At 39.4% G+C, this 26,103-nt stretch overlaps 1 protein-coding gene across 1 annotated transcript; it reads right to left on the bottom strand.

The window, feature by feature from the left end:
* Positions 1 to 1,126: 1,126 nt before the first annotated feature.
* On the bottom strand, positions 1,127 to 5,376 carry LOC115620914. Its single transcript, XM_030514410.1, has 2 exons — positions 1,366 to 5,376; positions 1,127 to 1,294 (listed from the first exon to the last, which is right to left on the bottom strand). The coding sequence occupies exon 1, from the start codon at positions 5,311 to 5,313 to the stop codon at positions 1,492 to 1,494; it is 3,822 nt and encodes a 1,273-aa protein (XP_030370270.1). The 5' UTR covers positions 5,314 to 5,376; the 3' UTR covers positions 1,127 to 1,294; positions 1,366 to 1,491.
* Between the last annotated feature and the right edge of the window lie 20,727 nt (positions 5,377 to 26,103).

The following is a 26,103-nucleotide window of genomic DNA, read 5'->3' on the forward strand; positions in this document are numbered from 1 at the left end:
CATCAGCAAACAGGCAATAAAGTAAGTTGTACAGAAAATAAAATAAAATCAAATAAAATGAAAAGCGCCTTCAAATGAGGTACAAAAAAGCTGAGCTGGGTTGTTGCCCTTCCGCTGAGCTTACGAATGGGGCCAGGCCAAGCCAGCGCTGGCTTACATCCGCCGCTGGTCATTTCAATCAATTTACTTCCACACACACACACACTCACTCGCACAGAAACAGCACATCTACGGAGTATCTTTTTTATTTTTTATTTTATAAATGGCATGCCAGTAGCAGCACGAACAACTCACAGATATTCGGAATGATGCCGGAAATGGCAGTCATGACGGAAACGAAGACACATTGTAGCTGGGCACAGAGCGCTCTTTGTCTCTAGATTTTTGGGGTGGTGTGTGAGTGTGTGTGTGTATGTGTGTGTGCGTGCAAGTAAAAGCTACGTAAGCAGTTATTTGTCATTTGTCCAGCCTCACACACATGAGTGCTAGTATGAATGCAATAATGTTTTGCGTTTTGTGTCTGCCCAGACACCGAAAGTCGTAAAAGGTATTTCAGTTTGATTGAGGGAATATTTTCTTCGCATTTCTAATTACACCGAGCTAGGACAAATAAACATGTGCATGTCTCATCGTAGGTGTTATACATATACAACTTTTTTTTTTATAAATATACATACTTGATATAATATAGTATATACTCAACTAAAGCATTCGTTTCTTGTTTAATTTATATGGCTTGATAATGACAGAATATGTTTTCAGGCATCGCTGATTCTTGCTCTTCAAGCATTTTAATAAATTTTAATTGCGGTGGAGGCATATTAAGGCCTTTAATGACTTTTGTGCCGATGTGCAAAGGCTTAATGTAAATGCTCCAAAAACCATGTCTACAGCTAGGACTGCTAAAGATAGATTAAATAGAGTTTTCGACTGATAGTTTCTGCCTGATTGAATTTTTAATATTTAAAAAATATTAATTTAAATTTGTCGACAAATAACTTCTTTTATAGCCTGAGCTGTTTTTTGTGTGCTTAGCACACTTAAGGATTCTAGAATAATTATAAACTTTGTAACCATTTACTTAATACTTATTATTTAAAATTCATTTATACGGCAGCCATAGCATTTGATAAATGGGCTGCTTGTATGAATTAAAAATCCAAGTGACCGAAAGCCTACATAGGTAGAACGATGGGGTCTGCTGAGCCTTCAGCAAAACTTCAAATCACTAAGAGGAATTATCTGCTGTCTAAAGTATGTTTGGTTAGCCCAGTTAGCCCTTTTCGAACGTAACCTAAGAGGAGGAATGCTCTTAAATATAAATTTATCGTCCGCAAAACACATTTAATACAATAATTTACTTACAACAACAGCCCGACTGTGTAATACTGTGCATTGGTATATGTGTCCTGCACATTAAGGGAAAGGATCAAAATCTAAGACCTTGGCACGAAATGTGCAGGACGCACATTGTGAACCTCGCCGATAACGCTAGTGCGCTAGCCGCAAATATTTGAACTGGCTAATCATTTGCTCCGTAATATGTACATCGTCGATCAGCGAGGCCTTGCTCTCAGTACGGTAGCAGTTAATTCGCCCGCACTCGGAACAGACGTCGTGCACCTTGGTTACCTTAATTTTCGGGACCACTGGCGGACTAACAAGCGCATTCAGCGTGGATCCGGATGCCAATTCATGTGCAACCCGCTCACGAGTTGTCATGCGCGGATGACTGAACTGTCGATGGAGATCAATGCGGCCCTTATGACCGTGACGCTGATGACGTCGCTGCCGCTCCCGCTCGTCACGTATCAAGCGCAGACGCTGCTCTTGCGCCTTTCTCAGGGCCTTTTCGTGATTTTGTTTCTCCAGCAGCAACTCCAAAGGTGTTTTTTGCTGCTCAGCAAAGTACCTGGCCCAGCGAAGCTGCACTGTTTTCGGGTCGTAGCTTGGAACTTCCAAGACTGGTGGGCTGTCTTCGAATGAATCGTCTGGGGACTGCAAGCTGTTCAGAGATATTCCGCTGGTAGTGCGGCCGAGACGAATCTGACGATGGCGCTTGTTTAATGCCTCCATTGTGCGGTCGTAATCCATTTCTACGAGAGACACTCCGAAAGATGTTTGTGACTTTAAAATACGCATCTCGTACAGTTTCGTTAGAGTGTCATTGTACATTTCCGGAGTACGCGTATAGTTTTTAAGGAGGCGAATGTCTTCTGCGTTCTTAGGAACTTTTCGCATTAAAAGCAATTGGTAAACGCGCTTGTACTCATCCATCTTAGCGCCCACAATTTCATGCAGATCTTCGTCTAGGGCACCCGATTCCAAATCGTTGGTGAGCTTTCCCAGCATCTCTTGATTTTCATCAACAATCGGTTCCTGCGTTGCGGATATATTTTTCTGCAGTTCTATTGGAAGATTTGTTGCGTCAATATGGTCAACTTTATCCGTATGTGGAGATGCTGTTTCTTCTGAAAGCTTTTGCTGTTTGCCATGCTTCAGTTCAGCTCTTGATATCTCCTGCAGACTTAGGAGCTTCTTCTCCAATTCCTCGTTAAACATATGATTTTCAGCATTACGCTTAAAGATTTCCGTCTGTGATTGTGTTATATCGGGTGCTGGCTTAAAAACAGCTTTCCAATTAGGTGAATCAATGGAACCTTCCTCTTCTTGTGATTTAAGCCACGCCAAGCTGCGTCTGCTCAGTTTGTTGTCAAGACTGGTACGTGTCTGTGATAAGGAAGTTGCAAGAGGGGGATCTCCCAAGGAGACATCTTTTATTTCCGTTGAGGTCCCCTTTTCCACTACTTTCAGTTGTTCTCCTGATACCAGATTTTGTTTGCTCGGCTTAGGAGTTGGTTGTATAGGGGGTATTGGAGTTAATGGAAGAGAAGTTACCGATTTTTGCTGCTCCTTGGTGACTTCAAAAGAATCTTCGGTATATAAAGAGACCATGCTGTGGGTGGGATTTTGCTTTTGCGGTGTTTGTAACGGGGTGGAATCCCAAAACGAAGAAACGCTTACTTCAGCACGAGGAGTTTTTGGATATTTTACCTTTTTGGAAGCGTCTTTGTCAGGAAATTGCTCGCCAAAACGAGGTCGTTGCTTGGTGTGGGATGCCTTTTTCATTGGCATCGGAACAAATTTGGCATGAGCTGTGACTACTTTTTTGCGGCCTATCAAGAGGTCTGTGCTAATGCTAGAAGATCTGTTGACATATAACATATCACCGTCGTTTGCAATTAAGCTTGCTTTCCTTTTTTTCCCTTTTTTTCCAGTATCCTTCGCTTGCTTTATTGTGTCCGGAATATAAAACTGGTCAGAACCTTTTAACTCCTTGGACAGCCGCTTAGTTTTCTGTTTACCTCTTTTCTTTCCCTTTAGCTTTTTTGTATAATTCCTTCCTTCCAGTTTCAAATCACCACTGTGCCTACTAGTACCATCGTTCTTTGTTCGTTGATCCTTAGTCATCTCCGGCTTGGTATCGCTGTCCAAGTATCCATGGTCCCCTGATGCATTTTTGTGTTTCTGATCTATATTTGTGTCCCCCTTTGTTTCGTATAATCTCTCCAGTTTTGTATCAGATCTTAAATCTGTAAGTTCTCGAAAGCCATCCTGCTGCCTTTCAGACGATCTTTTCGCAGTTTTCATTTTACTAAGACTCTTTGTGGCTCTTCTTTTGGGCTTTGATATCAGACCCAATGCTTTTTTTATTTTATATAGTCTATTCAAACTGCTGCTACTTTTTTTGAAGTCTAAACTGTCGCCCATTTGTTGCCCTCCAGTTGAAGTGTGTAGTTTATCGGCACTTTTATTTGTTTCTAGCAATAGTTTGCTATATTTTTGCGTTATTTTTGAACCATTTATATTAAGGCTCTCTACTTTGTCCAGTTCTTTGAAAATAATTCTTTTTTGTGTAGTGCTTTCTTTGTTAGGGCCATGCAAGCGGATTGTTCTCTTTCCCGTCTCCTTAACTTCATCTTTTGGCTTCTCCTCTGTCTCTTCGTGTAAAATTGCCATCATAGTAACACTGTCAAAGGAAGTGATGCTCGACTGCATCTGCGGATTCTTTAAGTTTGATTCTGGTTCTAGTTTACGTTTCATATGGCGTAATGCATTTATCATGGCATCACTAGTAAAGGATTTCGTATGATCGCCCGGCGTGAGTGGCTTATAATTGTGTGCCTTTCTCCGCTTAACCGTATTCGTAACTCGCAATAAAGAATTCAGACTACCGAGTAGGGAGCGCCTTTTATGCACTTTTTTCGATTGTTTTCTTGCGAGAAATGGACTTCGTTCTTTTGTTTCGCTTTCTTGCTTTGCCAGATATTCCATTTCCTGTCGCATAGTTTTGCCTTTTCGTTTCTTCATTCCGTGTAGTATTTTCTTTAATGGCACATTTTCAAGAGGACCGGCTGCTTCTAAGGAGGTGATTCCTTCAATGTTTGCCATAATGTCGTCCACCGTACCGTCCTTTCTCCTTTTGTATGTTTTGTTCATCTGTTGAGCATCGCCTTCAGTTGTCCCTTCAGTTCTGAGCGTTTTGAGAAAGGCTTTTATAAGCGCCCTCTCTTTGCCGCGAGCCGCCAACTTATTCAATAGAATTTCTGGCAATTGTAGTTTCTTTTTTTTGAACGCCCTACGCGAACCTTTGGGAAGCTTCAATTGATCTGCCTGATCCTCGCGCCGATTAGGTACACTGTATGGTACTTGACGCAAACCAAATTGCTGTTTTTGAATCACTTTTTTGCTTAACGCAACATTCAGATAACTCGCCGTTTCTTCGGAAAACCTTATTTTTTTCTTAATTTTTCCGCGAAGTGCTTGTTGCGTTATCTGTAGTTCCTTATCTGCATCCTCCAGCGGTAGCAGCCCATCGAAGGCTAATTCCATACGAAGAATATGCTTGCGGAAGTATTTCCACATATGTGGGGAGCTCCGTGCCACTTCCTTTAGCTTTTGCAGCTCGCTCTTCAGTTGCCTTTGCCTCGCCTTGTGGTCGTCGAGAATGTCATATTCCTTTCGGAGCGCGCGCTTCAGTTGTCTCACCAGTTTCTTGTAAAGGCGTCGGGCTAGGCATCCTCTGCGCTTACGACGTTGGTGTTGTCGCCTCTTCCATATCCAGTGATTATGTAGCTTATTCAAAATGATCGTTCGAAGCTCCTTCAATTTGTTCTGACGCAATGCAAAGATAAGTCTTTTGTCTAAAGATGCATATTTTCTATTTTTCGCTAACTTCTGCAACTCTTGGGGAATCGTGGTTCTGCACCCACCAGATTTCCCTCGCCTAGTTTTGCTTCTCTCTACCGGCATTTTTGTATAATTGATTGTAATTCCAACCTTTCTGGACAACTTTACATGTTTCCTTATTTTAATTTGATATATATTTTGGTTTTTCTAAAACAGTTTTTATTAAAATACGACGTTTAGTTTTGAAATTTAGAAATTGAATGAACATGCAAATGTTAATTACTATAATTGTATAGGTAACAATTTTTGGTTCTGCAAAACCTATACCTTGAATTAAATACGACGTAGTATTAGTTTTGAAATTTAAAAATTGAATGAACATGGAAATGTTAATTAATTGTATAGGTAACCATTTGTGGTGGTCACTATTTATTATTTATTTATTTATTATATTTTTAGGACAACAAACAATGACTGTCGACATAAGGAAACAATGTGGAACTTATAAAAGAGCCTTATAAGCCTAAGTATGAGAAATATAATCAAATTACCATAATACCTAAAAAAAAGCCTCCGACTCGGTGAGAGAACTTTATTTGCCTTTCGGCTAGGTATGCCCCGACTCACAGTCAACTGAGGTCAGAGGCGTCAATAGATCAACCAAATCAAAAGAAAAAGAAGCTTATAATTGAAAAAAGTAATTTTAAAAATAAAGAAAAATAATATGTTTTTTTGTAGGAGGAGTGGGGATGGAGACTGGAATCGCACAAGAAGCATATGCACATGACGGCGAAATTTGTTTTCTGCACAGGCTTGGGTTGCAAATATATATTCTACTAAACATAAACAGACCAAAATCATTCTACACTACTAGTCTGTGCATATATTTTTTAGTTTAGTTTAGGTATTTATTTTAGATATACTATACACGATAAAACAGCGTGTCGCCTCGTCTCGACACGTGTCTTAATGTTTTTTCTTTGTCTTTCTTTGTGTTTCTTTGTACTCCCATTTTCTTTTCGGCACATTTGTTTTGATCGGCTTAGACCTGTCCTGACTGCTGCCTTATGCGACTGCCATCGGCATGGCCATAGGGGTATTATCGTGACGGAACTGTTATTAGTGAGGAACTTAGAACACGAACCCAAAGCAAAGTTGGAGAGCTGTATTGGTTCGTTTGCAGCACGTAGTTTGCATCTTTCAGCAGCAATCGATGATAAGAATTAATGATTATTAAGCACACACACACATACACACAAGGCACACACAATATTGATATTGAGTGTGATGGACAGTGATGTGAGACAAGCAAGCTGGCATTGAACGAGACAACCAACCAACTAAGCAGACAGGCAGTGAGACAAGGACCTCCTAAGTTGCAGCTACTAAGGATGCCTGTGCAAACATAAACATAAACAACCTGTCATATTTGTCTTATTATACTATACTATATATGCTTCTTCAGACAATGGCTGCGTCATGTTTGCTTGTCTGTTTGTTTTAAAGTGTACAAGGGCGTAGGCAGCTTTTACCAAAAGGGGGGCCAAAAAATTAAAATTTTGATTAAATAATGCACGATGCATTTAAAAAATAACATTCATGTAATCAATGAAAAAACTTCAACAAATCCAACTCAGATCCATTTTAATAATGAACGTGTGGTCGACTTTATATGGCAAACATTTTTGTCCCCCTCTGCCTACGCCTTTGAAAGTGTGTGTGTGTGTGTGTGTGTGTGTGTGCGTGTGCTTGGTCAGGCTGTGCGCTTCATGTCTGCCATGCAAACAGCACAAAATAAATTGAGTGCTTGGCAAATAAGTTCGAGCAGCATACCAAAATTTTGTATATTGCAGAATGCACAGAATTGGTATATTATGATTTATGTGTATCAATTTCGTTTGTTCGTCTGTTAACAGATTTTGTGCTGCATTCTGCAGGGATGTGGAGTTTGTTCTGATGTTGCTGACGATGCTGTCACCTTTAATTAATGTTTCTGATTTAATCAATTTTCCTTAAAAAGCTAAGGTAAATATGATATGCACGCTAAACACGCAACTGTTTCATGGCATTAGAAGTCAGATGGCAGCTGTAAGCAGACCACTAGAAGTAAGATTCGCTTATGAGTTTGAATATATGTATATGTTGGCGCATATTTCTTTTCCATATGAGCTTGTGTGTGTGTGTGTGTGTGTATCTACTCACATCTATCACGCGTAGAACGAGCGTAACGTGCTACTCGTATGTCACGTACGACGTCAGTAAATTGCAATAAACCCAGCAAACATGCGTCTTGGCGACATTTAATAGAAATAAGTGGCACAAAGAAGAAGGCAGCAAGAGCTAGCCTCAAGAACCAAATAAAAGTGCATAGATGAAGAGTACAATGTGTACCTCAACGAGAATCGTTTGAAAAGTTCTCGGCCTGAGCTTATATTCCACTACAAAATATCTCCGTACAACTATTACCATACACATAATAGAATGTTTCGAACTTTTCATTTGAACCAAAAGCCAAAAGCATAGAGCATACGAACTTTATTTACAGAACAACACTAGCAGTGAATAGACATAATATTAATTACTTAAAGTGGAAATGTAGGCAAATAAATACTTTTCAACTTATAAATTCGATAAAAGTTTACAAATGCAACTGTCTGCGAAAACTTCTCAAGCTTCGGTCCTCGTATTCGATTTGATTGTATAATGTTCATCAAACTCGAAATTTATTTTTCTTTGATTATTTCTTGTTAAATTTAGCATCGTACGTTTTGTTGCTGTACGTTTATTTGAAACCCATTTGGCCTGGGCGACATTTGTCAGATTATTTTATTGCCAGCGTTGAATAACGAGTGTCAAGCTATTAAAACTAAATGGAATTAATTTACGCTCCAGCTGAAGTGTGTGCAAAAAATATATGTATTTTAATTATCACTCAGTACGTGATCGCAATGTTCAAGGTCGTGCCAAGAACAGCCGGTCCATTTTAGACAAATTTCACTATATACATATGTACATATACAAGTATAGCTTGCATTGCACTTTTTTGGTTAGATTTGGGAGAGGCAGTGTTGGAGGAAAATACGCAAATTGCCATTCGCTCAATTGTTATTGGAAGTCATTAGTGAAGCCAATGAAAAACATTTTAAATCATTCATCGCACACAAACACACATCTACGATTTTTTCCGCGTTTCATTTCATGCGATGAGTGCAAAAAATCCAATTATGTCGAAGCACGTATTTTCCATTAAGCAAACACACTGAACTCTTTACACACAAGCACACAAAACACCAACACTGTTGGCCGTATAGCGAGGCAGCAGTCCACAGCCACAATCATATTATAGTGGCCATAAGGTAGGCCAGCAAACCGCACGCCTGGCTGACCCATTAATGAATATGATTTTTTAACAATTAAGGCTATCAATTGCGTGCATTGCTTGGACAGCTCCGCAGAGGGGACTTAAGTCGATGCCAAGCCATTAAGAGCACATGGCTTGACTGGCAGAGCTGAACAGAAGCAGTGCAGTGTAAGTCACATATACGCACTTGACATTTCAATTTCCGCTTCCGGCTTAGCAAAAAAAGACAATGCCGACAATGAAAGATGTTAGCTACTAAAAACTCGAGCCAATTTCATACAGGGCGCGCAGCAAACGTGGCACGGCAGCAAACCTGCTTTCAATTACCCAGTCAGGACACGGTGGGTGCTTTTGTTTTTTTTACATGCCCCATACAACTTGAACTCGCCAACTTTTTGCAACAGCTACGTTTGCTTCACGTCAGTCTATTCACATTTTACGCTTTGTTGGTAGCCCGAAACTGCCGGTTCCTGGATGTCTGCTGCACTTTATTATGCTCACAAAAGTGTAAGACGGAGCGTAGGGATGCGTGCGTGACCAGTGACGATTAATCTGCCGTGCGCAACCCTTTTTTCCATTACATAAAAAGTGCTTTTATCGTAAAGTATAACCTCTGATTGAGGCCTTCGTTTTCACAAAATTACCTATTACTGTCTTCAGTACTATAAAGTGATGTCCTCCATGGTCATAAAATTTAACTCCATTCTTTTGTTCCTGTAGTACCACAGTGTTTTTTCACTTATCATCGCAATTCGTGACACGCAAATGGTGTAACTTTGTCAGGTATGATAATATTTAGCATTGAGCTATTTAATATTAATATCTTTATAACCAACAAGAACATACATACAAAACATCGACACATAGATTCATCTCATCCTGCTCATTATATATGTACCTTTAACATTATTGAACATAAGCGATGATTATTAATCATTACAAATATTATTGTTTATTATCTTCTTCCTTTCTGAGCAACTAAAAAATATAAATATAATATCAAAACTGCCAATTATTTGTACACATATTATCACTAATCTGTTTTTATGGTTTTTTTTTCTATTTTATTCGTAACTTAATTCGTGCTTCTGCGATGATAAGTTGTAAGTGGTCTCTGAAATACACTCAATTAGCGGGATTCCTGCTAGATCGTTGAATGATGCCAAGGCCCCTGTTTTTATAGTGATCTCAAACAGATAGCTACTTGTCTTTGTTATTTTTTAAGAGATATTTTTACGAATTTGTTTCATTTTGTTTACTGCAATAAGTAAACTTTTGTTTGTAGCTTTACGCCAATTTCAGAATTCTAACCCAGAGGTTTGCAGTCACGTCGTTGTCGCTAAAACACAGCGTAACGCGTGGCTTTTTGTTCACCTGTTGGTGGCAAGGAACAGGGGCGGAACACGGGTGAACACAGGGCACATGGCACAGGTACTTCATGTCCCAGTGTTTCTTCGGATAATAAAAATAATAGCAGGTAAAAAAAAGGGAAACTGCGGGAGCTGCAGCGATAAGGCTACTCTGACTGAAGTGGACAGAAAAAGCTGAAAAGTGGCATTAATAACAAGAGGCGGCTGAGATAAGCAGGCGTGCGTTTGAAGGTCTGCCACATTCTTGTTGTTGCTGGCTGTTGACGCAAAATTCGATTGCTAGCTTAAATTATGCTAATTTACTTTTCAATTCAATTTAAATTTAATTTTCAACGCGCAGCGCGTTTTAGTTTTATTTCCGTCAACGCTTTTTCAATTTGGTTCGTTTGCCACCCGCCGTCGTGCATTTTCGCATTTTCACGAGAAATAATTTAATTTGCCTTTTCCACTTCGACGTCCACTTTTCAAACTTTGCTTTGCTTATTTCCTTTTGCGACTTTAGTTGTCTGTGCAGTGAAGTACATTCCGCACTGTCTCACCCGCTCCCCCACCACTCAGTCTCTTTTGCAGCCTGTATCATTTGAAAATTCAAAGCTCGTACTTTTTTCATTACGCTTATTGAAAGAGCGTAAAGAAAAAGTTGAGACGAGAGCATAAAAATGCTTTTGAAAGTAGCGGGCAGCCAGGCGTTGGCGGCCACGTTGAAAATAATGGTTCACGGGGCGCGAACTGCTACGCCACTGCCGCGATCCTCTCATCCACAACCTACTTTCTACGACTAAGTCCGTGTCTGTATTCGTGTCGAGTAGCTCTAAGTGGAAAAAAGGTTTTGTCACGGCTAAGCACTTTTCACATTCACAGGGGTCGCCGCCAGCTACTGGTCAGTGGACAGCATTGGTTCGGCTAGCTCCGTGTCGGCATTTTTCTTTCTTTTGATTTCAATCGCAATATACAAATCTTTGTGGCCGCGTGCTTGCTAGATTTTCGTTTATTCGGGCATCCCATTAAGAAATGAATATGCAAAGAAAAAAGTTTCCTATTTTCGAATATAATAAACTATTAAAGCTGCCAACTTTACTAAACTGTTCCTCTGTACAGATTTCAATATTTATAGTGATGGTTCGGTTTGAATGCTCATTGAGACTTGAAAAGTAAAAAGCTGGAGAATATTAGTGATGCGAACACAACAGTTTTGTTGATATAATAAATAAAGATTCACCTCTCTTGATAATTCTAATTTATAAAAAGGATATCAAAAATATATATATATGATTTGTTGTTAATCAACAATCATTTCAAGATATATGTAGGGAAAAATACCATGAGAAGTGCAGTACCGGTTCAACTTGAACTCATCTCATATCATAAGTACTTAGCATTATTAACTGTGTTCTGAATTCCGGTTGAGTTAAATCAAGCTGAAATCTAAATTAAATGAAAAAATTTACGAGAATAAATCAAAAAGCGAGATCTTCAAATGAATGTGCCAAAGTGTATAAAATACTACTTAGTTGTTATTTCTGATTGAGAATAACCTCTCCTGAATACCAAGTTTGGCTTTTATACTAGCAGAGATTCTTTTCCCTTAGGGGGACAGCTGGAGGACGACGCATTAACAGAAAGACATGGCTCTGTTGTCTTACATTGTTATACTTGTCAAGATTATATCTACATTTGTGTGCTAGCTGTATCTTACATACAATATAATGTACACATTTAAGGTGAGCTATTAAAAAAATTGTTTCAAATGTTTTAAAAATATTACATTAATATAAATACCTTAGCAAAAAACAAGAGAGAACGCTACAGTCGAGCAAGCCCGACAGTGTAATACCCTGTACCCAGGTAAACTTCCGTCACTGAGTTATATGCGCCCATAGCAGCAGCAAAAAGAGGAAGAAGAAGAGCGAACTTGTTACTGCAGTTTGGAGGGTTGTACTGACGAGAATTTGTTTTGCTAATAACTTTATTTAGAATAGACCGAATTGAATAAAATTTTGAACAACAGTAGACAATTATATATAAATTATGTGTGCAAAGTTTGGTTAGGGTAGCAATTGAAATGTGGACGCTATTGAGCGGGGGAAGGGGGGGAAAATGAAAAAAAAATAAATAATATCGTCCTTACTCGGACCTAGGAGAATCTGGATGCCAACTTTGGTTATTCTAGCTTTTATAGTTTCTGAGATCCTCGCGTTCATCCAGACGGACAGACGGACGGACAGACGGACGGACATGTCTAGATCGATTTCTCTCGTCATGCTGATCAAGAATATATATACTTTATGGGGTCGGAGATGCTTCCTTCTGTATGTTACATACTTTGCACAAACCTAATATACCCTGTTTACCCTACGGGTACAGGGTATAAAAATCAGCTGTGTTCGAGGTGGAGAAGATTGTCTTATGATAAAGTTAAATGGCTGTTTTCTAGAAGCTAATCGAATAGAGATGCTAACTTAGCTTGTTCATTCAAAGGTAAGATAAAAAGCAATAATTTGATTGACATTTTTTTATATGGGTTGTAAACATGCACACTTTCTTTGTTATTTCCAGAGAAATTTCATTAGGCAGCTCATCCAGCTGTTTTCTAGTTGATGGAAAGCATTGTAAGAATAAATGAATTGTTATCCGTGTTTATTACTTGACTGCAAGTGTTTGGCACTCGTAGTTGAAAGTACTAGAATTTACTAACTCTTATCAAAACCAAGCATTCAACAAACGTCAAGCACTGAAATCATTACCTATACCATATTCGCCTCCACTCTCGTTATCTGCGGCTAGATTTTCGGTCGCGCAGCAGTCAAGGATAGAGCAGTGTAAATGAAAGGGCCGCAATGACAGCTCAATAGAAAAGTTAGACATGCAAACTAAGGAGCTCAAGTGAAGCGAAGTTTGATATCATTAAAGGCCACTTATGTGTCAAATGCAACAGCCATAGAGTGGTGTGGTCTGAGGCTGGTGTCCTCGCATGTGGCGGCTGTGGTAGCTGTGGCTAGGCAAGAGACGAACATGATGATGACGACACACTTAAACGCCATTGAAATGAAGCTCACTTGACAAGTAATGCTGGCACAACATACTGCCGCACATTATGTCAACTACAACTTAAACCTCACACTCATATCAACGCACTCACAGACACGGAAATAAGAAGAAGGACGATGAAGTGAGGGGCGAGCGCGAAGGCCGCGTCAGCAGACGTTGTCAACTCAATCTCGGCCTCAGTTGTTCCTTGGCCCCTTGCTTTTATTATCAGACATTTTTGCTTTCCACTACCAAGTGCGACATTATCTGAGGCAGCCCTGTCTCTGGCAACATTTTGACTGATTTGATGCACAACGGCAACTGCAACATCATTTTCATAATTGCATTGCCACGCATGGCCGGAAATTGCGTGGCGCCAACAAGTCGCTGTCAATAATTGCCATGCAGTTGTCGTCAGCGTCAGAGCCGACACTGAAGCTGCCGCCGTATGTGGACGTACAACGTGTCGTATGCATAACCACGGAAGCTGCACTCAACCGTCTGCGTCTGGATTTTTAAAGTCACATCGACATATTAAATCAGTGCGCATACATTATTATAATTTAATTAACAAACATTTGGTTGCTCGCCGACATTTATGAAAGTCAATGCAATTTAATTAAGTTTAACATTACTGTTGTTGATTGTCGTTGCTATAGCTGATGAACTGATGAATCATTCATATTTCGTTCAATACCCGTCCTCTTCCATCAGTCAAAAGAACAATGCATACATAGTATTTAAAATGTCCAATACTTGTATTAATTGAAAATAAATAACTAAAAAAGTTAAAGTCGGGTGTCCCGACTTTGAAATACTCTGTACATATGTTTACAATAATTATAGAAAATAAAAAAAATTAGGAAAAAAATGTGATCGATTTTACCTCTCTCGGTATTCCAACTCACGTAAAGGGTTTATAATTGCTAATTTACATAGCAATTGTGTCTGTGTGAGTGTATGTATGCCTATGCGCATCTATTCGTGCCTGTAAACATGTAAACATGTTTGCAGTCAACCAAAGCACCAGCATCAACAACAGCCACGGTCAGCGCTTGAGCAGCGCTGCAGCAGCAAATATATTTATGGCTATAACTTCTCGTTAAATTGGTCTATCATAATGAAACTTGGCATACGGCCAAATAATTACTAACTGAGGGTATTTCCCGAATTTGAGTTCGAAATTCCAAGAATTACGGGAGTTAGATTTGCGGGGGAGAGGGGGGTGGGAGGGAAATTTCAAAATACACATCTTCTGCGTATTCACATAAGGCATCTGGGACTAAAATTTGGTGTTTCTAGGTCTTATAGTCTCCGAGATATAGGCGATTATAATCGGGAAAACCCCCATTAGGGGGAAGTGGGGGGGGGGGGGGGGGGGGGGGGGGAAATCAAAAAATAAAACAAACTTGCATAGCGTACACATATAACGCATCTTTGTGCAAAGTTTGGTGTCTCTACCTCTTATAGTCTCTGAGATCCATGTGTTCATAGGGACAGACGGACATACAGACAGGGCTAGATCGACTCGTCTCGTCATGCTGATCAAGAATATATATAATTTGTGGGGTCTGCCACGCCTTCTTCTGCCCGTTACATTTTCAGCTCCCGCAAACCTAATATACTCTTGTACATTTTATGTACAGAGTATAATGATTAAAGCTATACTTAATATACTCTGTACATAAAAGTACCCCCAGTTAGTAATTATGTGTTTCAGTATGATAGACCGATTTAACAAAAAGTTATAGCCACAAATATATTTTCTACTCCAGCGCTACTCAAGCGCTACCCGCAGCTGTTGTTGATGTTGATGATAGATGCGCATAGGCATTCATACACCCTTTACGTGAGTTCGAATACCGAGAGAGGTAAAATCAATCCAAATTTTTTTTTTAATTTTCTTAATTTTTTTTATTTTCTATAATTATTGTAAGCATATGTACAGATTATTTCAAAGTCGGGACACCATACTTTAGCTTATTTACTTGTTTTTATTAGAACTGGTATAAATTAATTTAATTTTTGAATAAAATATCATTATAGATTAGGTATGTTACCTTAGAAAATATTGTTTATTACCTAGTCGAATACAATGATATCAGAGTATCCCCTAATGCTTGTGATTATTAATTAAATGCACAATTTTGTTTTGCAGGAAGCCATACTTTGTTATTTACGAAAAAGCTCAATTATAATAGCCCTAACGTAGGTTTAATTTACGCACAATGTACCCACATTCTTGCTTTTTCTACTACATTGATTGTTTTCAATCTTGCATACTATACTTGTTTCTTGATAGTTTGAATATCGATTTTTTCACTTTAGATAATGCAGATCAATATTGATTTATCAATTTAAAATCTATTCAATATCACATATTAATTGACACATAAATATTAATATCCCAGCACGTATACATCCAATTGCTTAATCTTCTATTTTTACTGAATATTTACTTGGGAATTCTCGTTGTTACATTTAAGATTGATTGGTACTAGTTGGAAGAAGACGCAAGTATGAAAAATATATAAAAGCTATTATTCAAAAATGGCTTAAAGTCAAGCTTAACCGGTCTAGGATTTTTCCCTGCATGTGCGAAGAAAACGATCCGCTCCTGGTTTTGTTAATCTGGCCCTTTCACACACTTAGCTAAACAAATCACAAATTAAAAGCAATTGAATACTTTTAATGTGAAAAATAAATGAAATATACAAATTGTAAAAACGTGCTTGCTTAACCCAACAAACTGCCCTCATAATAAAGAGCGAATTGGGCTCTGTGTGCCGCCCTTACCGCTTTTGTGTGTGCCTTGAAAGATAGAAATTCTTCCAAAACTATTAATATAATTAAGGCAGGCTGGGGTCCCAAGTCAAGCCAAACATAATTTGCCAGACACGCAAAAGTTTGCACAACCTCCCCACAAGAGTCGCAAAGTGCTCGCCTAAAATTATGCAACACTAATTTTACCTTAAACAATTAACACGTTTTCAGCGTCAGCAGTAATAACAATAACAACAACAAAAACAAGAGCAGCGAGGATGGCGGCAGCAACAAGTTGCTCGGTCTGTTCGTGTTGCCTCCGAACTTCTGAACTTTGCCTTATGACTTGCTCGCTCGTTCCCATGTTGTTGTAGCTGTAATATAATAAAACGCTTATTAAATTTTCTGCTGCCAGCGTTAAAATCACAACGGCAACGGCGCACCCACAAAATTGCTGCCCCAGCTTGGCCACAATGTAACACTTCAGCCTTGCCGCTCTGTCCTCTGCAGACCCACCGACCACTCAACCACCAGTACACCAGCTCACCCGCCTTGTGCTTCTAGTCGTTGCTCCATTTCTTGTGTTCATGATAATGATGCGGTTTTGTTATAGCTTTTGGTTGCCCTCCCAGTTGCTCACCCAGCATGCTGCGGTTGCACTCAACAAGCAACTCGTTGCAGGCACCCGCACTTCTGCTATTGAGCTTGCAAAGTTTTCCGTGTAGTGGCAACACTTTTCTATGTAGTTATCGTTGCTATCGCTGCTGTTCCTCGTGTCCTGTTGCTGGCAGCCGGGACAGCAAAAGTTGAGCATATCATTGTGGAGTGTGGGCTTGGGCAGGAGAAGGGCCTTGGATCATTGGCATTGTGGTAACTTTAATAATATGTTTATTTTTGGGCTTTTATTGCGGCGTTGTAATTATTTTTTAATGACACTCTCGCACAAATTATGAACTTTATGTTATTACCGAGTTCGTGACTGTAATTGTTAAAGCGAAAGTGCTAGAAAGTGATAGTACAATAGCAACTCAATGTGCTTTCAATTCAACTGAGTTGTTGATTGTCTTATTTCTACTGAATACATAAATATCATCTTTAAGAATGCTTTGTATTAAAAGGAGGGAAAAAAGACTAATTGCTCAATTATACATATCGAATATGCATATGCAATGGCTTAAAAAATGTATTTAATTAAAACATAAAACCGTATAAGGGTGAGCTAAGGAATACTTCAATATTACTAAAAAAATATTAACTTTGTAAAAAATGTATTGAACCTGGGAGAACACATTGAAGCACCCAAATACAGAAGAATGGAATACTATATTAATAGACGATAAGTAGAGGGGAAGAAATGATTCAGAAATAAATCACCAACTTGTAGGTTTGTGAATCGGGGCATAGCTGTGAAGACACAAATAAAATTCTCTCGATCCTTATATATTACACTCGGACCATAGGTTATGTTCTAATAAGTATTATTGCAAAGTTTATTTATTTTAATTTTAGTTAACTAAGCTATTAAAGAATGTTGTTAGTTTGGAAGGGGCATCGAAAAGTAACCTCAATATGCCGGTCCTTGGGCTCAAATGTATCTAGATGCGAGGTCTGGATATTGTAGATCAAATTTATAATTCCATATATATTTCAAGAGTGCACTGTTAACCAAAGCATTGCACAAAAAAAAAAAATTATTAATTTATTTATTTATTTATGTCAACAAACATTGACTGTCGACATAGTACATAAAAATTATAAAATGCATCTTATAAGCAATCTAATCAAATTACAATAATATTTAATTAACGCTTCCGACCTGGTGGTGGAATATTATTTGCCCTTCGGCTATCTATGCCCCGTCTCACAGCCATGTGTGGTCAGAGGCGTCAATAGATCTACCGATAAAAAAAGAAAAACCTAACAGAGAGAAGAAGCTTAGAAATACTGAAAAGCTAATTATAAAAAGAAAAAAATATATATATTGGAATCTCAGACCCGGAGGGGTTTAAGATTTTTTAGCCAGTCCGGCAAGCTATGCGCCGTCTCACAGCCGATCCTGGTGTTGGATTTCGGAGATGGATGAAAAGACAGGGTTTTATTATAGGAAGAGACAGTTCAGATATTTTCTTGTTGTTCTGGAAGGAACTGAGAAATTAAGACGACCTAATAGGAAAGGAGAATCAACACTACCGGCAATCAGTTTGTGGAGAAATACAGCACCAAGGACTGTCCTCCAATTAGCCAATGACGGAAGATTAATAAGCAGAAGTCTGCTCGAGTAAAGCGGCACACGAAGGTTGAGATCCCAGTTTAAACCGCGAAGAGAAAAAAGAAGGAATTGTTTCTGAACAGACTCAATTCGATCCGATGATGCGTTTTGTACTGCTGACACCAAACGCATGAACAGTATTCTAGAATGGACCGCACCAGTGAACTGTCGAGTAGTTTGGTGGTATAGGGATCATCAAATTCTTTGGACCAACGTTTAACGAATCCAAGAACGCCCTTAGCCTTGTTTATGATACAAGAAATGTGAAGATTGAAGTTCAATTTAGAATCAAACAGAACTCCAAGATCTTCGGCAGTATAAATACGTTGCAATAATTCATTGTCAATCGTATAGGTGACAAGATGAGGTCTGGTCCGATGGAAGGACATAAACTTACATTTGGAGCAGTTAAGGTGTAATTGGTTAACCAAGCACCATCTCGGCATGCAGTTCAGATCATCCTGCAAACGAGTGTGAAAGAGAGGATTGTTATATGAAAGAATGAGCTTCACATCATCAGCATACATCAGTATGTGAGAATGTGACAGGATAGAAGGAAGGAAGGAATTATCCTTGCCCGGACTTAGCAAAAATTGCATACCAAGCTGGTGACTATAGCTTTTACACATTCGGAGATCCTTGTGTTCTTATAGACAAACGGACAGAGAGACGGACATGCCTCGAACGCCTTATTCGTTAAGCATAATTCGATTAATTAATTTAAGCTGCTCATACTCATTAGATAGTCCATCCAGCCCTTAGCTATTCCTCCTCCACTCTCAGCCAAAATTAGGGTCTGAAAGCAAAACAAAAAATAATACAAGGCAGCCCTAAAGCTATTTGAATCGTAAATCTAAAATTAAATGCCAAGATAAGCCCGCTCTGCGTGAATTATGTCATTTTGGAGCGCCTAAGTTCACGCAATACAAATTACCAAGCGAAAGAAGCAGCGAAAAAGCAACAGGACTTGCAAATGTGTGTATACATTATGCGTGTGTGTGTGTTTATGTGTGCGTGCGTGTGCGTGTTTCAGCCCCTGGCAACTTATTCAATATCTTCATTGTATGCGCGTTTTGTCTCGGCTTGGCTTGCCTCGTCTTGGTCTGGCCCGACCCGACGTTGGGTCCCCCCTGTGTGTTGCTGCCGTTGATGCGCGCCAAATTATTACAAGTTTGTAATTTATTTAAGAGCTTTGCATAAATGGACATAGTCATTTGTTTGAGGCGGCGGCAACAACAGGAGATGATGGCCGCCCGGTCGTGCCGCTCATGTGTAATATATATGTATGTATAGTATATATGTAAGGATATTGTGTGCCCTGGTCCTGCTTGTGTGCCTGTTATCTTTACGACTTTGAAAAATTTACTTCAGCTGGCTGCAAAATGCTTTTAAATGAAATTATGAGGCATTTCCAAAGTTAATACTAAGATGGAGCGCTATAATAATGGCTGTTCGAAAATATTGTTTCATACCTGGGGCGTTCACTTGACATGTTATGAATGGCTTATGTTTGTCAGCTAACCGAATTATCCTTTTGCTCGCCATATGCTTTTGGTACGTGCTTGTGTCAAAGCCAACAACATTATTGCGTGCAATGATTTGTATGGCGGGAGAGGTAAGTGAAGTGGGTGTCGAAAATTGAGTTGATTCATCATGTTGGTAACGGAAATAGCTTTCACCTTTATTTAGCTGGCTGGGGTTCGAGTGTATATTTGTGTGTGTGTGTGGCTGAGGGTATTGAAAACGCCTGCCGGCCATAATATGGACCACACACACTAATATATTCAAAAGTGCAGCCTGATTCAGTGTAACAGTAGAACTACAAAGTGTTCAAAATATAATGGATATAAAATTTAGTGTTATGCTTGAAATATGAAAAAAATAATATAGACTGACAGTTGCACGCCCACACTTCCGTATCGTATCGAGTTAGAGGTACAAAATGTTAGTGTGCCGTAGGTCAGTGTTTAAAATGTGAAGCGTTGTCATTGCTGTGTGCTCGCTGCTGGCGTCTTAAGAGCGCGTCTGCGCACTGCCTTTGTTGACAGAAGAGCTGCGACGACGACGATGTGTTTTCCGATGAAAGCAACACGTGCTGTTCTCTCTTTTTATATTTTGTTTTTGCACGCTGGCCACATCTGAAGGGTAAACAAATAAATAAACAGGACGAAGAAATGTGTGCTGAAAACTGAATGGAATTTTACGTTGGTAGTTGCGTAGAGGGGGGAATTGGGAGTGAGTTATGCTCTGTCATGTTTTTGTGGAACAACTTTTGGCGCGAAAACGGCATGTGCATTGGGAATACATGTGAGCCATGAAACTGCACGGCTGGCCAGCCACGTGTATATTGCTGAAAGAAAATGTAAAATTTGAAGGCCATAGTTATGTTTTAACTAGAAAAATTAAAACAAGAAAGGAATGCTAAAGTCGAGCAGGCTCAACTCTCAAATACCCTGTACCACCCCACAAAAAAGAAATTAAATTGATTAAATTAATTAATTAATTTAATTTAATTAATTAACTAAATTAATTTAATTAATTAACTAAATTAAATATTCCATGCATGCATACATACATTTACATTTACATCAGAATCGTGCCTTATGCGTGTTTGTGTACTTGTACATACATATGTATGTATGTGTGCATTGGGCCTGGTTATATGGCTATAACTTTTTTTCCAATCATTCTATCATAATGAAACTTGGTATGCGTATATATAATCACTAACCTAATGTGACTAGCAAATTTTAAAAAAATTCTAAATTCCAAGAATTTCGGGAGTTAAAGAAAATCGTTAATAGGGGGGGAGTGGGGCGGTGGATCAGAAAAAATGAACAAACTCGTCCTTTCTCGGGCTCAGGAGAATCTGTATACCAAGTTTGGTTATTCTAGCTCTTATTATTCATTATTCATTATTATAATTTCGGCGATCCTTGCGTTCATACAGACAGACGGACAGACAGACGGATATGGCTATATCGATTCGGCTTGTCATGCTGATCAATAATATATATACTTTGTGGGGTCTACCAACCCTCCTTCTGTGTGTTCCATGTGCACTCGCACAAAACTAATATACCCTTGTACCCTTTGGGTACAGGGTATAAAAATATTACCAGGAAACATACAACTCAGCTTTACTTGCGAACAATTAATTACTTTATCTTTTTAGTATTTTAGTGGTCTTTGATCAATTTTTGATATACATATATAGTTGGCGTTGCAGATTCGAGAACGTGGTTAGTTTATAATTTTGATAATCAAGTAGAACCATCTGCAACACCACAAGTAATATCATTTAGTGTAGAAAGCTATGCTAATAACTTAGATAATTTCAGATATATGTATATATGTATTTTAAATTTATTAATGTAAAAGTTGTTAATGCTTGTATATATATCTACCTTATTGTGTTTGACTGCTATATTGATTAAATGAACTTGCGAAAAAAATAAATTAATAAAATTAATTACTTACTGCAATCGCCTTTAACATATACATAAATGAAAGAATTGGAGAAGCTAAAGTGAGGTGTCCCGACTTGGAAATACTCTGTACGTATGTGTAGAATAATTATGCGTGTCTATGCGTGTTTCTGTGTGTCTGTGTATGTCTCGTGTGCCTGTGCAAAGCAGTAGCTCAACGACAGCTGCGGGTAAATCTGCCTATCAAAATAAAACTTGGCATACACACTCTTAATCACTGAAGGCCAAATTTGAGTCAAAAATTCTACGAATGACGGCAATTACGGAAAATCATTAACTGCGGGGGAGAAAGGGGAGGGAGAGAAATTCCAAAATACATGTTTATACGAAACGAAAATCAGGATAACCCGCATAGGGGGGGAAGTGGAAAAAAAAAAAGCAACTTGCACAGCGTACACATATAAGACATCTTTATGCAAAATTTGGTGTCTCTAGCTCTTATAGTCTCTGAGATCCAGGTGTTCATACGGATAGGCGGACAGACAGACAGGACTAGATCGACTCGCCTTGTCATGCTGATCAAGAATATATATGCTCTGTGGGGTCTGCCACGCATCCTTCTGCCTGTTACATTTTTCAGCCCACGCAAACCTAGTATACTTCTGTACATTTCATGTAAGCCGTTGTGATAAAAACAATATATATATCGTTGCAAGGAGAGCACTGTGAGAAGTGACGGACTGTCACTTCTGATTATAATAAATATATAGTATATATGTATATATTCTTAAACAAAGCAAAGAAATTTCTAAAGTGTGATTTCTTTTTTTTTATGTTTACAAATGACTTTCAATTAAAGTTTCTTTGTTATTTTAAGCTACCTTTATGTCAATAAACGAACAAAGTAAAGTTTCTGAAATTCTCACAAAACTTGGAAAGAGCGCTCTCAAATTTGTGCACTCTCACAAAACGCACAGAGAGTGCACTTGTCAATTGCAACAGTTGCTCAAAACAACAACAATGACAACAACAACATACTGAGCTGTATTCCCAACTCAGGATTCCGAACCAAGAATGCCAGCCAGACAGATACGTAAGAGTGGAGGCACAGAAATAAAACGACCGAAGAGAAAAACAGCGTCGACGCAGAGTATCAAGCAGCGCAGTCTGCGCCGTTCGATTGTGGGCCAAGTCAACGCAATGTTTGGCAACAGTTGCAATAGCGACGGTGACGCCGACGGCAGCAACGATTACGCCGTTGGAGATAAACTGCTGGGACAAGTGTTGATGGCCGACGCAAACATAGATGTCAGCGTAGCTGCCGACGCCGACGCAGCTTTGGGGCTGGCAATTGAGGATGATACCAGCAGCAGCGATTTTGAAATTCAGTCATAGCCGGTGTTTCGAACTGTTTGGACGTGTTAAGCGGACGAAATTGGAGAGGTTGCGAGACGTGTTAGTTTGTATGCCTATAAGTGTATTAGTATTTGGTTTTCACACACACACGCACACAACCACTGATACACCCTCACATGTGACAATGTGTGCATGTGTATGTGTGTTAAGCACTATTTGGAGATTTAATGGAAAAGCATTAATGGATGCTGCCGTTACTGCCTGGGTCTAAAAGGGATGGCCATGATAGTGTTGGCCAAGCGTATGTGTGTGTGTTTGTGTGTGTGCATGTGTGTGTGTGCATGCCCATAAAGGGCTAAATTTGTAGCGGCATGTGTTCCGTGTGTGCGCCAGTGTTTGTGTTGTCTGCCTAAAACTATGCAACACAAATTCATTTTCTGACATTTGGCAGCCAGCTTACACACACCCGTAGACACATACATACATACAAACATATATGTAGTACTCGTACATATACTGTACTATAGGGCTATAAGCATTTGCCGGGTACGGGTCAATGGCAGAGAAACTCGCGCGTGTGTGTGCGTATTTTGGTTTTATCGTAGATTTCAGTGACTTTACGGGTTATTTGTCCGCACGAATGTGTTCATAAAAAATGTAACAAAAGTGGATTTCTGTGATGGTAGCCGGCGGCAGCAACTACGCTTCCTTTCGTTCGCTTTGTGCGTTTTGTACGCCCCTTAACGTGCCGGAAGCGGATTCTGTTGGTGCTGCAAGCATTCGCATATACAAACACACATACACACACAAATACATACACTCATACAAGTGCACATTACATTAGTGTCACGATTGTGGATAAAGTAAATTGAATAAAAGGTGAAATAATTTCCGGAAAGCTGCTGAAAAGCCCGCTAAAAAAAATTACAGTCTAATGCAAAGTGTGAAAAAGGTCGACCGACTGCCTACAAAGTGTCCGTAACGGCAGGCCTTTCCAAATGGTGTAAAATTTAAAATTCGGAGCGTGAAAAAATAAAATATCAAGAATAACAGCTTCGCGACCTAAAATTTGTAATTTGTTATAGGAAATATTCTTATGTTTTAGGCACCGACAGAATCGTAAAGTGTCAAATAGACCGAAATACTTTGCGAACTTTTATCGAGTGCCAGTGAGAAGGAAAAGCAAGCCAGAAAATTGAATTGAATCGCACAGTGCGCTGACGTGCAGTGAAGTATGTGGCATGCGATTATCAAAGTGTGATAAAAGTGCGGCAACAATAACGGCAGCAGAAGCAGCACGAGTAACAGCAGCAGCAGCAACAGCCAGCAGATGTCGCAGAAAACGTTGCCTACTGCACGGCGCATACAGTCAACAGTCACAGTCCATAAAAATTTCTGTCTATGCACTGCCTGGCACTGCGTATAATTTATTGCCACGACAGGTTTTTTTCTGGCCAGCTCCTCCATTTTTTTTTTTTTTTGGCAATGGATTTCGCAATTGTTGAATGCAGCGCAGCCACAAAATATGCTACAGATTTTTCGCTTTTTTTGACTTCCTCACAACATGGCGTATGTGTGATCTAAAAGCATATGTGTGTGACTTTTGTGAATATGTGGCGGCATGTATGTGTAACAAAGCAATTGTAAGCCGGTTCTCTGCCATTTCCCTTTTTTGGGAGATTTTTGGTTTAGAAGCGCACATCTCTGGTTCCAACTCTTCGTCTGCTTCTCTTGCTGTTGCAGTTGCTGCCGCAGTGTTCAAAATTTGTGCGGGCACCCAGCCAAAAATAATAAAATCACAATTTTATGCGCAGACAACTCAATGTAACTCGTTCGGTTGGCTCGCCGGCCTGCTTGCTTCCAGTCCCTGGCCGCTGCTCACATTACAGTCTGCGGTCTGCGGCCGAAGATAACGAGGTAATTTCACTGAATGATTTGCAATTTTCATTTTGTGCTCCGTTTTTGCTTTTGTTTTGGTTTGGTTTGGTTCTACCAGTTTGCCTTTGCGATTGCACAAATCTCAAATTTCAATGGTTTTTTGGTTAGCTTCTCGAATGCTGCCTAAGTGCGTTTGTTTGCCAAGCGAGTTGCTGAATTATGCATAGCTTGGAGATAAGCTGAAATGTTGCATAAGTTTGGCATCGAGAATCGGTCCTGGTTCGTTTGCGTTTTGTTATTAAAATTTAATCTGTGAAAATAACTGTCTGTCTGGGTTACTGGTATAGGCGAGGTAGGGGGAAAGTAATTGTTTCGGTTTTGTATTGTTCCATCTGCAATAAAGAGGAAATATTAAGAGTTTTCACATAATCCTTGCATCTGTATTTCATATATTTGATTAAGTTCAGTAATAAATAGACCATAAACAATACATACTTGTATACACCTACATATGAAACAAAGAAATTATGTATTTTTTGCTAAGCTTAAAGGTTAAGGAATTAATTTTTGAACTTTTTGTATGGAACACAGAAGAGGGGCGTGCTAGAATCCACAAAGAACACTTGTTCCATATTAAATGGGCCAGTTTGTCTGTCCAAAGAGTTAAAACGTAGAATGTAAACTGATGCTTTTAATTTAGACACAGACATGTTATTTTATTTTTCAATCACCTTAAATTATAATCTAGTTTTTAAGACTGCCGTATAGCTACTTACGCAGACGACACTGCGGTGCTTACCAGAAGCAGAGATATCGATGTAGCTTCGGAAGCCTTACAGCAGTATGTAAGTAGTTTCGAGAAGTGGGCTCTGAATTGGAACATTGGTATCAACGCCAGCAAGTGTGCGAATGTCACATTTACAACAAGGCCGTCGTCATGCGGAGATATCACAATGTTGGGGTCCACGCTCAGTCATACAAATTCGCACAAATATCTTGGTGTAATTCTGGACAGAAGACTCAACTTCAGCAAGCATACAACAATGGTGAAGCGATCGGTCATGGCGAAAGCCGGAAAGATGGCATGGCTGCTTGCACCATGCAACAAGCTGTCCCTGCACAGTAAGGTGACAGTATACAAGTCCATATTAAGTCCAATATGGAAGTATGCGCTACCAATTTATGGCATTGCCGCTGCTTCAAACCTAAACAAAATAAGAGTTGCGCAAGCTAAAATACTTAGAAAAATATGCAACGCTCCCTGGTATATGCGCACTAGGGACATCGAAAGAGACTTATGTGTCCCCAAGGTTGGCGATGTCATTCAAATGCACGCAAGCAATTACGAGAAGCGACTCGGCAGTCACCCCAACGCACTAGCGAGGCGGCTCCTGTCCAAACCTAAGAAGAGAAGACTGAAGAAGTGCCATCCAAAGGATCTCCCCACAAGAGCCCTTGTAT

The sequence above is a fragment of the Scaptodrosophila lebanonensis genome, unplaced genomic scaffold (genome assembly GCF_003285725.1).
Source record: "Scaptodrosophila lebanonensis strain 11010-0011.00,11010-0021.00 unplaced genomic scaffold, SlebRS2 tig00000024-arrow-pilon, whole genome shotgun sequence".
NCBI classification, from domain to species: Eukaryota; Metazoa; Arthropoda; class Insecta; order Diptera; family Drosophilidae; genus Scaptodrosophila; species Scaptodrosophila lebanonensis.

Excerpts from the sequence above, each read along its gene's own strand:
- LOC115620914 (XM_030514410.1), bottom strand. The coding sequence starts at position 5,313 with ATGCCGGTAGAGAGAAGCAAAACTAGGCGAGGGAAATCTGGTGGGTGC.